The following is a 14902-nucleotide window of genomic DNA, read 5'->3' as shown; positions in this document are numbered from 1 at the left end:
CCCTGAGGGGGAAAATGGAGGTGAGGAGCAAAATGGAGGTGTGTGTGTGCTCCTTTGAAGGGCAAAAGGGGAGACAGAGCGGATTACAGGGGATTATTGGTGAAACAATAATAGTAATAAAATAAGAGAAGAGAAGATGAACTAAAATAAATAAATAAATAAAATAAACAGTAGATTAGTGATATGGTAATGATAAATAAATAACAAAAATTAACTGAGATTTAAAGGTGATCAAGTATGGATGGAGAATTTAATCTAGAACTAGATGAGAGCAGTTGGAGAGAAAAGAAAAGAGAGGTTGGAGAAGTGAGTTAAGAGGTTAATGTGTGGGTTTAAAACAATGGGGTAAAAAAAAGGGGGGGGGGGGTAAAAATGAAAAAGAAAAAGTAACGAAAACAAAACAAAAAAAGAGTGTGGAAGTGTGAGAAGGGAATTGTCTCCAACTGGGGGGAGCAGGTGATGCTGCAGGTCACCAGCTCCCCGCAGTGGACACAAAAGAAAAACAGAATAGGAGTGTGGTTGATGAAAATAAGTAATAATAATATGAAGAGAGTTTTGTTTTTCTCAGTCAAGAACAACTAAAATCTTACTTTCGGGGTTTTTAAGACAGGAGAGAGACACGACTGGAATTAATTGGACATTACGACACAAGGGGAAGTGAAATTAGAAACACTGAAAACAGACACGGACCTTCAAAATAAAGCAGGAAACACACCAACTGAACTCTAACACAGATGCAAACTTAACACTGACTGGGGTGACAGAACATAGGAACTTGAAACGTGGAACAGGAGGGCAAAGAGGACACAAACACTAGTGATAATCACAACCAACCCAAAATAAACAAAACCACAGAATGTTAATAAACTTAAACATAAACACGGAGTCCACAGACTCCGGACCAGGACAGTGAATGATCAAGTTGTCTCAGTGTGTCACTTGCAGGTGGGGAAATGGACCTGGATCAATTCACCACGAGCAGCAGTTGGAAGAAAATTGTAGGTTAACATCATTAGAAACACCCAGCCTGCGTTTTGGCTGAATTGTTTTGCAGCTTCCCTTCCTCATCTTGAAAAATCAAGCTCCATACTACCATAAAAGGAGATGGGGGTCAGGGGGTCAGCACCCTTGGCCACTGTACTAGTGTATTTCCATTATGGGGGTGTTTACTGTAGGCGGGAGGAGACCAGAGGTTATAACTGTAACTGTTGTGTGGAGTTCTTTAGATCAGCATTTAGCATAGGACTGCATAAGAATGCAGTGTGCTGATCTCCAGATGCATCTGTAAGAATAATGGGTAATAAAAGGATTGTGTAAAACATGGAAACATCTCAGCGTGATCTCTACCAGGACCAAAAGAATCGCAGAGACCGGCGTTGTCTCAACACCCTGCTGTAAAGAACTAGACAGTTATGAGTGATGTGACACTTTCTACATAATCACAGATGTTCTCTTCTGTGAGAACATCTTCAATAAATGCTTTCACCAGCTTCAGTAAATGCTTTGATGAAATGATAATGATAAATGATAAGTAACGCAATAGTAATGATAATGGTTATGAATAGTAACAGTAAAATAATTTTCTAATCTCCACAGTAAGCCAATCACATGACCACTTCAAGATGACAAAGCGACAAGGTGATATATACCAGTTTTCAAATAGTGTTGATAGGCCACGTAAAACCAGAGTCATGATAAACAATATATACGTGTGGTTTTTTTCTGAATACTTTTACTGTCTAAGGACAGCGCTAGCAAGCACTCCCTGCTTATGAGTAAAAAATTAAAAAACAAACAAAACCCCAAAACAGCCCTTTTGTGTTGGTGGAAAAATGTACAATGTCCACCTATGACAAATGATATGGCAACATGACATTTGGTTGTTTAGGAAGAGGGGGAAATTTTAGGAGTGAGAGAGAGAAAGAAAGCAGAAAAAAGAGAGAGTGTGAGTTTTGAGATGTGAGAGATTTGTTACGTTTAGCGTGTTTGGAGTGTGTAGTTAATGTGTTGTCTTTTGTATAGTTTTGTATTGTGTGTGAGAACAATGAGGCGACTGCTGTCTCCAGGTAGAGATCAGGAGTGATACACCTGCTGCTGTCAGACCTGCAGGTATCAGGCTGTGATGTTCTCTTTATAGTGAACAGAAATTTTTGGAGTGGCACAAATAATTTGTGTGGCATCTTATTTAATGCAGGACACCTGATTGTTATGCAAATAGCTTGAAATGGTTATAAAAACAAGGTAAAAGATAAAATGGGTGCAAATAACTTTGTTTTTTGCAAACTTTGTGTATAAGATTTTAAAACTGTTTATATTTGCATTTAAAGTTATGAAATATGATTCATTAAACATGTTTGTGGTTGTTACAGTAAAAAATATAACTTTTTCTACTCTGATTTTATGTTTTTGTCTGATTTTAGATCTATTGTGTTACTACAGTATGTCAAAATGAAAACATAACTGTAAACTCAGACATGTTAGTTTGTGCTGAAAGGATGATACCAAACAAGGCAAAGTAAATAGTTTTTAAAGGTAAAATGTGGAGGGAAAATCAAAAGTAGTTAAAAATGGCCAATTATATCCTGGACCAAAGAGGGTTAAACGTTTTTTAAAGTAACGCAATACTTATTTTTCCCAGTAATTAATTAATTTTAGAATCTTGCAATTCAGTTACTAACTCAGTTACTTTTTTGAAGAAGTAACTAGTAACTATAAGTAATTACTTTTTCAAAGTAACTTCCCCAACACTGGCCAGAGCACATTTTGAATAACACCATGGGCATTTCAGATTTCACACAGGTGGTTCCTTGTTACACTCTAGAAATGGAATGAAGGTAAAGACATGAGTTTTTGTTATATACTGCTCAAATAAAGTATAGGAACAATTTGAAAACACATCAGGTCTCAAAGGAAAAAAACATGCTGCATATTTATACTGATGTGGGCTGGGCAAGGTGTTAAGAACGAGAGGATGCCACATCATTTGATGAAAAAATAATTATCAACCTACAGAGAGCTGAATTCATAGATATGCAGAAAATTAAAGTGAAAAAAACAAACAATGCAGCACGCCAGTGAACTCACGAAGTTTCACTGCAGCGACTCAAAATGGAACTCAGTAGTTTGTATGGCCCCCACATGCTTTTATGCAAGAACAACATCATGCTCCTAATGATACAACGGCTGGTGTCCTCTGGGTTCTGCTTTCACAGGTGGACTAGGTCACCAGATCTCTGAGCTCCTGGATAGTTTGAGGCGCAACCTGGTGGTAACAGATCAACTGAAACATAATGTCCCAAAGGTGTTCTTCTGCAAGTTTCAGCCTTTGGGAAGCAATATATCTAGTTGTGTGAAAAACTGAATCTCGATTGCATAAATGTTTTTTTTCTTTTGGTTGCCCTTTAGGGGTGACTACAGTAGATCAGCTGACTCCATCATACCCCTGTCAGAAACATCTTCTTCTATCACACCAACCCTCTGCATGTCGCCTCTCACTACATCCATGAATCTTCTCTATGGTCTTCCTGTTTTCCTCCTGCCTGTCAATTCGATCTTTAACATCTGTTGTACAATATATCCGCTATCCTCCACCTCTGTTGACTGCTGTTTGACTGAGGAAGAATAAAGTAGTCGTGGTAAGCCAATCACATGACCAATTCAAGATGACAAAGCAACAAGGTGACATATACCAGTTTTTAAATTGAGTCATGATAAAATATATATACATGGTGTTTTTTTCTGAATACTTTCGTCACGTTTACTAAGGACAGCGGTAGCAAGCACTCCCTGCTTATGACCAAAAAATTAAAAAACAAAACAAAAACACCCCTTTTGTGTTGGTGGAAAAATGTTTGTTGTTAAACTCCAGAAATAGAATCAAGGTTTTATTAACCCTCTGTGTGCTGTACCTCCAAATTACATGACTGATTTAAGCTGACATACTGTAGCAAAAAGAAAAATTCAGACTTGTGAGGTTGTGCTGAAAAGAATAACACAAAGCAAGGTGAGGAAAAAATAAATAAATAAAGCAATTTGAAGGTGTAATACAAATGTAAAATCAAAAGGAGTCCAAAATGGCCATTTATGTTTTGGACCTCAGAGGGTGAACAAATCATGAAAAATTAGGTTTACATTTTTGTTCATGCCAGTGCAGATTCCTGACATTTTGTGTAAATTTAAGCATGTAACAATTAGATTTTTGCTAACAAAAAAAGTGTGAAACTTAAGTTAGACTCGTGTTTATAAATGAACCACACATGTTGTGTAGCTTTCTGGATTGGATACTTATTGGGCTACATACTTATTTATTATACAGGCTACAGTACATAAAATCAAAATTCGCATGTTTTATGTAACTAAAATGTTTAATTATGTGGGCTACAGAAAATAATTAGGTTATAGACAATATTTATATGAAAAACGTGTATACTTACTGCATTTGAATCATTTTAACCATATGTAACCACTTGCACATGTGTTTAAAAAATGGCTTTACTTTTGCCACCCCCACTTGATTTCCTTCTTTAGAGCCATCCCTGGGTGGTCATGTGATGGTCTGGGGCTGCTCTGCTGCTCCAGGACGACTTACTGTTATTGATGGAACCATGAATTCTGCTCTCTGTCAGTAAATCCTGAAGGAGAATGTCCCCCATTAGTTTGTGCCTCAAAACTCAAGCACATCCAAAACACACCAGTAAATCCACCTCTGAATGCTTATAAAATAACAACAGGAAAGTTTTGTTATGTCCCAGTCAAAGTCCAGACTTTAATCAGATTGAGATGCTGTGGTACAACCTTAAACAAGCTCTTCATAGTCGGAAACCCTCCAGTGTGACTGAATTAAAATAACACTGCAATGGTGAGTTGATTGTGTTGATTCTTGCTGCCACTCTGCTCATTATTTAAATACCAAAAATGAAAATCTTTGGTAATTATTATATACCAAGTGCTTCTGCAAGAACAATCAGAGTTAAATGAGAGACATTTACTAGTTCAGTTTCTTATACACCTTTTCATTATTTCAACCCTCTAGTACAGAATTAATGACCTTTCTCCTGCTGTTCCAAGTCACACGTAGCTGACTGATATTGCAATCAATCAGATTAAAATGAACAAAAGAAAAAAATGGAAGAAAAAAAATGTTAAACTGTATTTCATGGGTTAAAAATGAGTGAAAACATTTAGGAAAGTTTCTAAAATTGAGCCACATGGAGTGTGCTTTTTTATCTCTGACATTCAACATGAATCCATCAGAAGTACACGTAGCATCACAGTTCCTCCTCCTCAGGACAGCAGCAGGTTAACAACAGTTACAAAGTGACGACCTACACCGGGAAACTGATTTGAATAGTTAGATTTTAAAATCATGATTTCACATTTCATTTCCAAATCCAATACAAACTTCCCTGAAATAGCCGGGAATCATGATGTGACCTCTTCCATATATTAACTTTGCACGTTAACAGTTACCCAACATAATATTACACGGTACATCAAATCATTTCATTAAGCAGATGCAACAAGACAGATTTGTAAAGGCTTCTGTGACTTTTGAAACTTTTCTCTTGTGACTATCAGACAGTTTGATTTTCCTGGCGAGATGCTTTGTGTGAGTTGAATATCTGAGTCCACTCTTCAAGCTCTGCCTTCACGGCGCTGGCATCAGGTCGGTCTTCTGGTTTCTCAGACAGCAATGAGTTAATAATTTGCTTCTGTTTAAAAACAAGAAAAAACACAGTGTATGTGTAATGTCTTGTGCAGTGAAACCTCTGATAAATAATAAATATATTTAAAAAATATATATGTTGTGTCCAGACAACTCAGCAATCAAAGAGGACCTTTTATAACTGAGTAAACCACTTAATGTAAGTTTTATCACTACTCTGCTGATGACCATCCTGTCAAAATGTAAGCATAGTATGAATATGGTAATTTACCTCTTTGGTAAAAGTCACTGAAAACTCTTCAGGGAACCTCTGCCTTCTGACGCCAGGCCAAATCTGGTGTTAATGAAGTGATTAAAGAAGAAAGAGGACGTTAGTTTATACAATAATTGTTCCAATTACACTTGTTTGAAGAATGAAAATATTTAAAACACACAAAAAAGCTGTGCCAGAAGAAACAACCTACAGGTACCTAGTTATTGGTATATAATAACTCCATGCATATGCACAATGGTTAACATGACTGCAGTGAATCTCACCTTTGCTCTTTCATAGCCAGTAGAAAGTTTCCAAAGGAGTTCAAAGAATATCAGCCCCAAAGCAAACATGTCCACTTTTCTGTCGTACTTCCTCTCAGTCTTCTGTGATAGACAAACAGACAAAGGACAAATGTATCTGATGTCATATTTTTCTCAATCACTGTGCTAAATGTTACAGTTATGCTTGAATTAAAAAAATCTTTTCATCTTTCAGTTTAATTGCTTAAATTTGAGGGTCAAATAAAATTCTGCGGGAAGAAAAGCTGATGATTTTACAGCTTTCACCACTAAAGAGAGGTGAGACTGAGCTTTAAGTGTGAAAGGCTCACATGTAGTACTTAGGCCAATTATAAAATCCTATTTGTTAACCAATGAAACACAAGAAGTAAACATTATTGTCAGTATAGACCATCTCACTTGTTCAGGAGCCATGTAAGATGGAGTTCCTTTGCACACTGTTCTCTCTTCATCATCATCATCACTGGTGACCAGACCAAAGTCCCCAATCTTCACTTCTCCTTCCACTCCAAACATGATGTTTGCAGGCTTTGCATTCAAAAGAAGAACATGAGGTATGTTTGAGCAAAATTATCAAAGAGGTATATTTATGTTTATTTATTTGATCATTTCTAGGGACCAAAAAATTAGCAATGATGTTGCACAATCTATTGTTTGATAGTTTCATGAATGCCCTAAAAGCAGATTTAAAAATAGTCAACAAAAGTCTGTTATGTGTCTCAGGGCGCCTAAAGACCCTTGTCATAGTAAACCAGAGGACACATTAAGGGGTCACACACTTGAAGTACCTTCTAATTTCAGCAGAACAATTTTATTTTGTCTTGAAATTCGCTGCATTGTCTCACCTTAAGGTCTCTGTGGATGTGGTTCTTGGAGTGAATATACTCGACTCCACAAACTATTTCTTGAGCAATTCTCAGACTTTCTTCTCTTCGCTTGGAGTCTTGTTCACTCTCTTTATTCTTCTCATCAATCCAGTCTCTCAGTGTGTTTTTGGCACATAACTCCATCTGAATATACAGGAACTTTGTCTCGGGGTTATCTGCAGTGCTAAAAATGTAAAAAAGAAAAGGAAAAAGTGATGTAAATATTTAACTTTAACCTTTTAACAAAAAGTTAATATATAAAAGTAGGTCCACAGGACTCACTGTGAAGAGGCGTAACTGTCATAACTGTCTCTAAGGTCCCACTCGTATCCAGTATCCTGCATCCAGAACGTGTAATATCTAACAATGTTACGGTGGAAGAGGTCTGATAATGTTCTCACCTCTCGAAGAGATTTTCTGAAACACAATAAGAAAAGTGTCAGTACAGAAAGTGCACAAGTACTGTACATATAACACTGAATGCTGGAATCCTACTGTGGCATACTTAACTCTTTATAGCAGCCGACCTTCACAGCATATTCTATCTTCAACTGTTTATGTCTTACTTTGTAAACAGAACCAAAGGCCCCCTTACCAAGATGATCCAAGGGTTCAAATTCTAAAGTAAACCTGTGGACAGCAACAACACATTTATGCAACAATGTAACGTAATGATCAAATACAGAAAGCTCTTATAAACTTCAGAAATCAAAATCCTAGATGGCAGCATGTCTGTGTGTGTGCTGACTGATTTAGATGTTTCTGAAAACTACCAGTGATTTTGGCAGGTTTTTCTACACGGCACGGTTACTTGACACTTACCCTTGACTAATAATTAAAAATCCTGCATTGAACTGATAATTAGACTGTGGTCATTAGATTGCTGCTGAAGCTAAAAAGTTCTCCAAGTTGACCTCAAGCTATGTCAAGCTGTAGCTCCATAAGAAACAACTGTTTCCAATTCGGATGTTTCCTTCTAAAGGAAGGATAAATCCTCCTTTCTCATACAAAAAAGGTAGACTTGCATAAATGACCACAGGGGTCTGTGCAACAGTGACTTTTTGGCCATGATGCCTCCTCACCTTCTGGAATTGGACTGGCAAAATGCCTGACGGGCCCAAAACCCAACACGAAAGAATACATAAATGATATTGCTCCTTTCCGACCTGCGTTTGCTACTTTTGTGGATCTGTAGTTAACGCCATCACAAAGGCTGAGACTCCTTTTCAGTGCTCTTAAATTGTAATACTGTATGAAATGGATCATGTACAGCTAATGGGACTCAGACCATTGAGTCATTCAGCAGTAGACTTTTACACCCACAGTGTAGGAATGAGTGCTACCGCAGGTCATTCTTACCAGCAGCTGTCAGACTCTATAACACAGTTTAACATCCTTTGGATTATCTTACTCATCATCTTGTTTGTTCACTGCACATTTTATACATATCTCCGTACAATTTTTTCTATATATATTTCTGTACATTATATACGATCTTCAGTTGATTATGTATATAGGACCACTTTGTGTCTTCCTTTTATATTTTATATTTCCCCCTGCTATAAAAGCTGTGTAACACCCAAATTTATCATCCGTGGGATAATAAAGGTCTATTCTATTACCTATCCCCATACTATTCTCCTCTGTGGACTTGACCCGTATGATTTGTGTCATGGTCCTTCAGGAGAATTTTACTTTTCTTTCACACAGATGCCATGATTTTATCATAGATTTAAATAATAAAAAATAATGTCCTAGAAAATCTTTTAAGCAGAGGTGCTCAACTGCTCTGTTACTTGTTATTTCTGGGAATGTTAAACCAAATACTGGCCCCAATTTTAGTGAAAGGTTTAACACTCCTCTGGATTTTAAATCTAGATAAGGCCTCACTTGAATGTACATAGCTTATGTTCCAAATAAGTTTGCTTCATGTGTGGACACATTCTACTGATGCTAATGTTAATGTTTAACCTGAAACCTTGTTAAACCAATGCATTACCAATAGTGTTATCAATAGAGATTGCGATATTTGTCAAACACAAATTCTATGTAAATTTTGCCTCTCTCTGAGTAAGCAATTTCAGGTTTTGATAGTTTAAAAAAATCTACATTAGTTGTTGATTAGTATAAAACACCCTCAGCTGTCAACGGTGTGCTAACCTCTTTAATGAAGTGCTAATCTAAATTCAGTCTTCAGGAAATATTTCTCATGAGGGACTTCAACTGGAACTGACTGCAACTCTCTAAATCTCTTTAAAATTGTTGAAAGTGTCCAGAAAAATCTTTAAAATCTTTCATCAATTGAATTATTTTAATCCAAGTTATATTATGATCATAGCATTATAAAAGCTTTTCAGTGAATGATTTAGTGCAAAGATGGGGTTAGAAAAACTCTGTCTTTTCCTTTTCTTTTTCATGAGACAGTTTTACTGTGGAAAAGAAGTGCTTTGTCCTTAGTCCTCATCACAAATAGAAATATATGCCTTAAACTGTGATCCAGTGCACATCAACCTTTCAACTACTCACTACTACAAGTCATTCTGAGAGCAAAGCACTTTTAGCCAGCCAGCTTTAGGTTGCTCTGTATCATCCGTGTGGTACGCTGGAGCCACTATCAGGGACAAACAGAGACTGCAGCGTGTTGTGCGCTCTGCTGAGAAGGTGATTGGCTGCAGACTCCCATCTCTGCAGGACCTGTACACCTCCAGGACACTGGGGCGTGCAGCTCGGATCTCAGCTGACCCTTCTCACCCTGGACACAGTCTGTTTGACCTGCTGCCCTCAGGCAGGAGGCTCCGGTCCATTCGCACCAGAACCTCTCGCCATAAGAACAGTTTCTTCCCCTCTGCTGTTGGACACATGAACAATAACCATATGACTGTTCGCACCACAAACACATGACACTGCACTGTCATGTGCTTTTAATTCTTTTAATTCTTATTTTTATTTTCATGTCTATTTAAGCATTTATGACAGTATGTTTGCACTGAAGCACCGCTGTCATGGTCCTGGGCCATGTTGGCCCAGTATTCTTAGTTTTCATGTATTTTTGTATTTTGTTCCTTGTGTGTTTTCCCCTTGTGACTTTTATTCCCTGTGTGCCCCTCTATGTATCTGTGAGCCCTCGTCTCCCCTCCTTGTGTTTTATTCTATGTTTTCCCCAGCCCGTTATGTCTGCGTTCTCCCCGTGCTCTCTCTCCTCCTGTTTGAACCTCTGTACTTCCTGTTTTACTTTGCCCGTCTCCCGTTAGTGTTGCGTTCACTCCTGCCGTGTCTTGTTATGATTATCAGTGTCACCTGTGTTCCCCGTGTGCTCCCACTTCCCTCGTTAATCCTCTGTGTATTTATGTCTGCGTCTCCCTCAGTTCTGTGTCGCGTTCTCCCTCATGCTGTGTGTGATTCCCCCTGTGTTTCCTGGTGAGCTTTATGTTAGTTTTTCCCAGTTTAGTTTTGTATCTCCTATTATCTTTTTGTCAGCAATAAAGCTGCTTTTTGAGTTCATCCCCTGAGTCTGTGAGTTTTGCGATTGGGTCCTCATCCTGCCTGCCACACAGCCGAGCCATGACAACCGCAGCAATTTCCTAATGTTGTAAACCTGCTCAACATTTGGCAATAAAACCCTTCTGATTACTGATTCTGATTCCTGATCAGTCTTTGTGATGGTAATCTATTCCTTATATTTACCTTTCAGCTAGGTTTAAGAGTTCTTAAAATAAATAGTCAGTCATAGGAATGATTTATTAGTTTGTTTTTTATCACTATGTAAAGTGTATTTAATTATAAGTTTGCTGTGAGTTGCAAATGAACCCCAGTCAATGAATTGCAAATTAAAATGGACAAAAGGCAGGGAGAGGTACTGATAACCTCGCAAGAGTTTTTCTAAGCAGATGTTCACAACAAATATGTTGGAGCCCAACTGATACTCTCATTGGCCAATTTGTTTTTTGAAAAACTGCAGATACTGATAACATCTGTGATTAGGCTAAGATTTACAGGTATCAGCTGAGCTCTGTTTTTCTTCTTCTATTTGTTCTTTTGATGAGGTACTAATTATATACATAATATTTATTCTTACTGAGAGCAACGCCACTAGCTATTTGCTGGTATGTTTTTTCCCTTTTCTTCAAATGTATCTTTCTTTGTAGATTCATAAAGTTTTGTATGAATAAAACAAGTTACAAACTGGTTTGAATGAGTGGTTATCTCGAATGGCCTTTGTTATGGATTCAAGTTAAGATTAGACTTTCATTTTCTTCTTTTCCTTTGTTTTGGTGGTTTTAAAACAAATGCATTGAAAAAAAATCAACTGGATTTTTTTAAACGGCACTGACTTGAATTTAATTAATTTCCCTGCATGATCTGTTAACTTGAAAAACAAAATAAAAGCCAAAGCAGATCATTGTCTAATGGAGATTTAAAATAATATCAATAACCCTTTTAAAATTTGAAGGACTGGTCTAGACCTCACCCACATATAGACAAAGACTAAAATCACATTTCTGGCAAGGCTGACATGTTTGGTTCCTTTAACGAGCATCTGATGTCCACAAAACCCTCAAAGTTTTAGGTTCTAGGAAATCAAGAGGTCCAGATAATTTGAAACTTTTCTTTTTTGGTACATAACAGGCAACATTGTGAAGCTATTTTTATTGATCTAAATGAGGTATTTGACACCATTTATTATGAAATTTTAAAGTAAAGACTTGTCAGTGCAGTGTTGTTAGAAAAAACTGAATGGTTTCAAAGTTATTTATCTTGCAACTATCAGTGTGTAAGGATAGAATAAATCACTTGCTACCTCCCTTAATGTAACAAAAGAACTGATGGAAGGTTAAAGTGCTACTGTTATTAATTTTATATATAAACAATCTGGGTTATAATATCACTACAGCAAGAACTGTACAGACTGAGTAAGTATCTGAAAGTCCTATTAATCTTTTGAGGCAAGAAATAGACTTGTTGTTTTCACCTTTATGTTTGTACTTGATTATGGGGATTTGATTTACAGTATATAGAATGCTCAGAATGCTTGATTCTGTCTATCATGGAGCAGCGAGGGAGATTTAAGACCATAGTCTAAACCAGCTTGTGGGGATAGGTTAATTGGATAATCCAAATTGTCACTAGGTGTGAATGTGCGAATGAATGTGAGTGCGAATGGTTGTCTGTCCCTGTGTGTTGGCCCTGCGACAGACTGGCGACCTGTCCAGGGTGTACCCTGCCTCTTGCCCTATTACAGCTGGGATAGGCTCCAGCGCCCCCCGCGACCCTGAAAAGGATATGCGGAAGCCGATGGATGGATGGATTTAAACCTTTCTCTCAGGACATAATACAACAAAAACATGAGTTAAATCAGAATAGCAGTTTCTTAGTACTATTTCTTTTTCCTTATTTAAAATACCGTGATACAGTTGGCATCTCATTCTGGCCATTTCCCACGTTCTTGTCTTTGGCATCCTCCTTAAAGAATAAAAAGCATACATCGATTAAAAGGATAAAATTTGCTCTGATCAGCTGTATACTCTTTAAGAACTAGGGCATACAACCACATCTAGTAATATCAGTAAGTTTATCCCTCCAAGCTGGTCCTTTTAATTACTTGTAAAGAACAGATTGTCTGTTGGAACCTTTAATCAACTATATCTGATGAGACAAAGTAAAGATAAAAATATAAGCACCTTGCTTGACTGCTCCTGAACAACAAACCAGGCCTGTCGCGCCGCACTTTGTTTGGCTTCTTTGATACTCTTCCCCTTCCCCACAGGATATTGCTTGTTGTTAATCCGTAATTTGTAGAAAAATCTGAGATGCAAAGAAGTTGAACAGTACATTAACAGTTTGCTGAACATCAGTCATGAGCATCCAGTGTCTGCAGTGTGTATTCAGAGTCCAGTACGTCGGGCATACTCACTGACGTTTATCAGGTGTGCCACATATTTTCTCATCAACAAATGTATAGGAGCAGTTTTCTCGCTGACAGTAGTCATTGATAAGTCCTATGTAATTTGTCTCCACTAAGCTGGGGTCTTTAGAGTTCACGGTCAGGTTTTTTGTTGTAGTACTGTAAACAACAAGCAGTAAGAAACTTTACTATGATGCAGATGCCACGATTAAACAATACATCACCATTGTTAATTACTCACCACAGATCAAAAACATTCTCACTCAAGTCCTCACTTTGTTGACCTGATCCATCGCTGTGATTCTCATCTGCAGTCTTGAAAAATATAAAAAGTACAATTTTAATGTGGTTATATTAAAATGTTTATGTTTTAGGATTATGATCAAGCTAGAATGGCATGGACTGAACTATAACTTACATCTGTAGTTTTGTTGCCATTTATTATGTCGTATACGAGCTTGGCTGCTTCCTCCTTAGCTTCTCTTGCCGTTTTCCCAGAGACTGCTGGGTACTCCTTATCACCAACCATGAAGCTACACCACCTAATGCCATAAAATAACATTTATTTAATCTATTTTACATGAGCACAGAATAGCTATAATTGAGAAACAGTCAGGAGGCTTACGGGATAGCATTATTTGGTCCAGGCCTTGTTGTCTCCATAGGCTTTATAGTCAACCTGTTTCTCTGGCCATATTCATTGAGCCAGCATATGAAGTTGATATCTGTCTCAGCTGGTGTAGAAGCTTCTGCTGCATTTTCTGTCTGTTAAGGTTAAAAAACAAACAAACACCATGGGCACATGCACCACTTATTTTTCTCCAACATGCTAAAGTTAAATAAACTTACCAAGTCCTGACATTTACCATCCAGCAGGCACCTCAGAGCATTTTCAGCTGCTTTAAGCTTTGCATCTTTTTTGGTCTTCCCCACACCTTTGGGGTAGTCTTTACCATCTATGATCGCCTTCTGGCTAAATCTGTAGAGGAAATGACCTGTTAGGGTTAGGTTGCAAGAAATAACTTGAATTTTCTCCTTCCACTTTTAACCTCTGGGAGGCAATATTTCTTTATGATGAAACTTGAGATGTAAATTGCGTGTATATGCAATATATATATAGTAAGACATCCTATATATACAGCAACAGACAAGCAGGTGCAGTTTTAAAACGGGTTTCCAGTGCTTTGCTGGGCTCTTTATAATAACATGACTATTCAACTAGTTAGAAATAAAGATTTGGCAAAGCATAGCGCCATTATAGAGCCTTTGGGCCTAACAGCTATTATTTCCTGTAATTGAAAGACAGATTAAAATTAATTTAAAATATAACTGCAAGGTAATAAAGGCTTACGACTACACCAGTCTGTATTTGATGTCACCATCATTACTTGTGCATTTTTCCGATAAGATACATAAGTCCTCTTCTTAAACTGTACTGATTAGCTTTGACTTACCGTGCTATCAAACACTCACCTCACCCAATACTTCTATTATCGTCGATATATTATAATGCTCAAAGCTCTCAGGTACTACAAATGTACTCACACTTTATTATGGTCTGGGCCGTCAGAGCCAAGGTACTCATACTTCAGCTTCAAGCGATTTCTCTGCGCATACTCGTTTAGTTCAGCTACGTAGTTTTTTGTTGCCATCATTAATGACTCGGCAAATGTAATAAAATCCCGGTGAGAGCACACAAAGCTCACAGTGCTGCTCCCGTCCCCACTTCCATCTTCCTTCTCCGACTGCGGTCAAGTATGTCCATTGTTTGTTTCGATTCAGCTGACTTTAGGCATCAGTAAGTTTCGGTTTCTTCGTCCTCCCCTACGTGGTAACAGAGCAGTCGAAACCAACTCCAACTTGTCGCACATTAGCGACGTTCTGTGTACGGAAATGCGCAGCACATTCAGCTGT

The 14902-nt window shown here is 37.7% G+C and overlaps 1 protein-coding gene across 1 annotated transcript; it reads right to left on the bottom strand.

Annotated features, from left to right (window-relative positions):
- Positions 1 to 4735: 4735 nt before the first annotated feature.
- LOC101480601 (interferon-induced, double-stranded RNA-activated protein kinase) lies at positions 4736 to 14858 on the bottom strand. The gene is made up of 15 exons (XM_004559749.4): positions 14534 to 14858; positions 13838 to 13967; positions 13614 to 13753; positions 13407 to 13530; positions 13230 to 13303; positions 12998 to 13147; positions 12765 to 12888; positions 12488 to 12546; positions 7597 to 7716; positions 7369 to 7503; positions 7066 to 7270; positions 6620 to 6748; positions 6203 to 6304; positions 5937 to 5999; positions 4736 to 5711 (listed from the first exon to the last, which is right to left on the bottom strand). The coding sequence occupies exons 1-15, from the start codon at positions 14641 to 14643 to the stop codon at positions 5574 to 5576; spliced, it is 1803 nt and encodes a 600-aa protein (XP_004559806.2). The 5' UTR covers positions 14644 to 14858; the 3' UTR covers positions 4736 to 5573.
- Between the last annotated feature and the right edge of the window lie 44 nt (positions 14859 to 14902).

The sequence above is a fragment of the Maylandia zebra genome, linkage group LG13 (assembly GCF_041146795.1).
Source record: "Maylandia zebra isolate NMK-2024a linkage group LG13, Mzebra_GT3a, whole genome shotgun sequence".
NCBI classification, from domain to species: domain Eukaryota; kingdom Metazoa; phylum Chordata; class Actinopteri; order Cichliformes; family Cichlidae; genus Maylandia; species Maylandia zebra.
Note: the sequence above shows the minus strand (reverse complement) of the source record. Positions and strands in the feature narration are given on the sequence as shown.

Bases quoted from the DNA above. Each gene is read 5' to 3' on its own strand.
- LOC101480601 (XM_004559749.4), bottom strand. From the start codon at position 14,643: ATGATGGCAACAAAAAACTACGTAGCTGAACTAAACGAGTATGCGCAG. The intron at 13,968-14,533 runs GTGAGTACATTT...TTTCCTCTACAG, and splicing joins GGCCCAGACCATAATAAAGT to ATTTAGCCAGAAGGCGATCA. The intron at 6,000-6,202 runs GTGAGATTCACT...CATTAACACCAG, and splicing joins CTGGCTATGAAAGAGCAAAG to ATTTGGCCTGGCGTCAGAAG.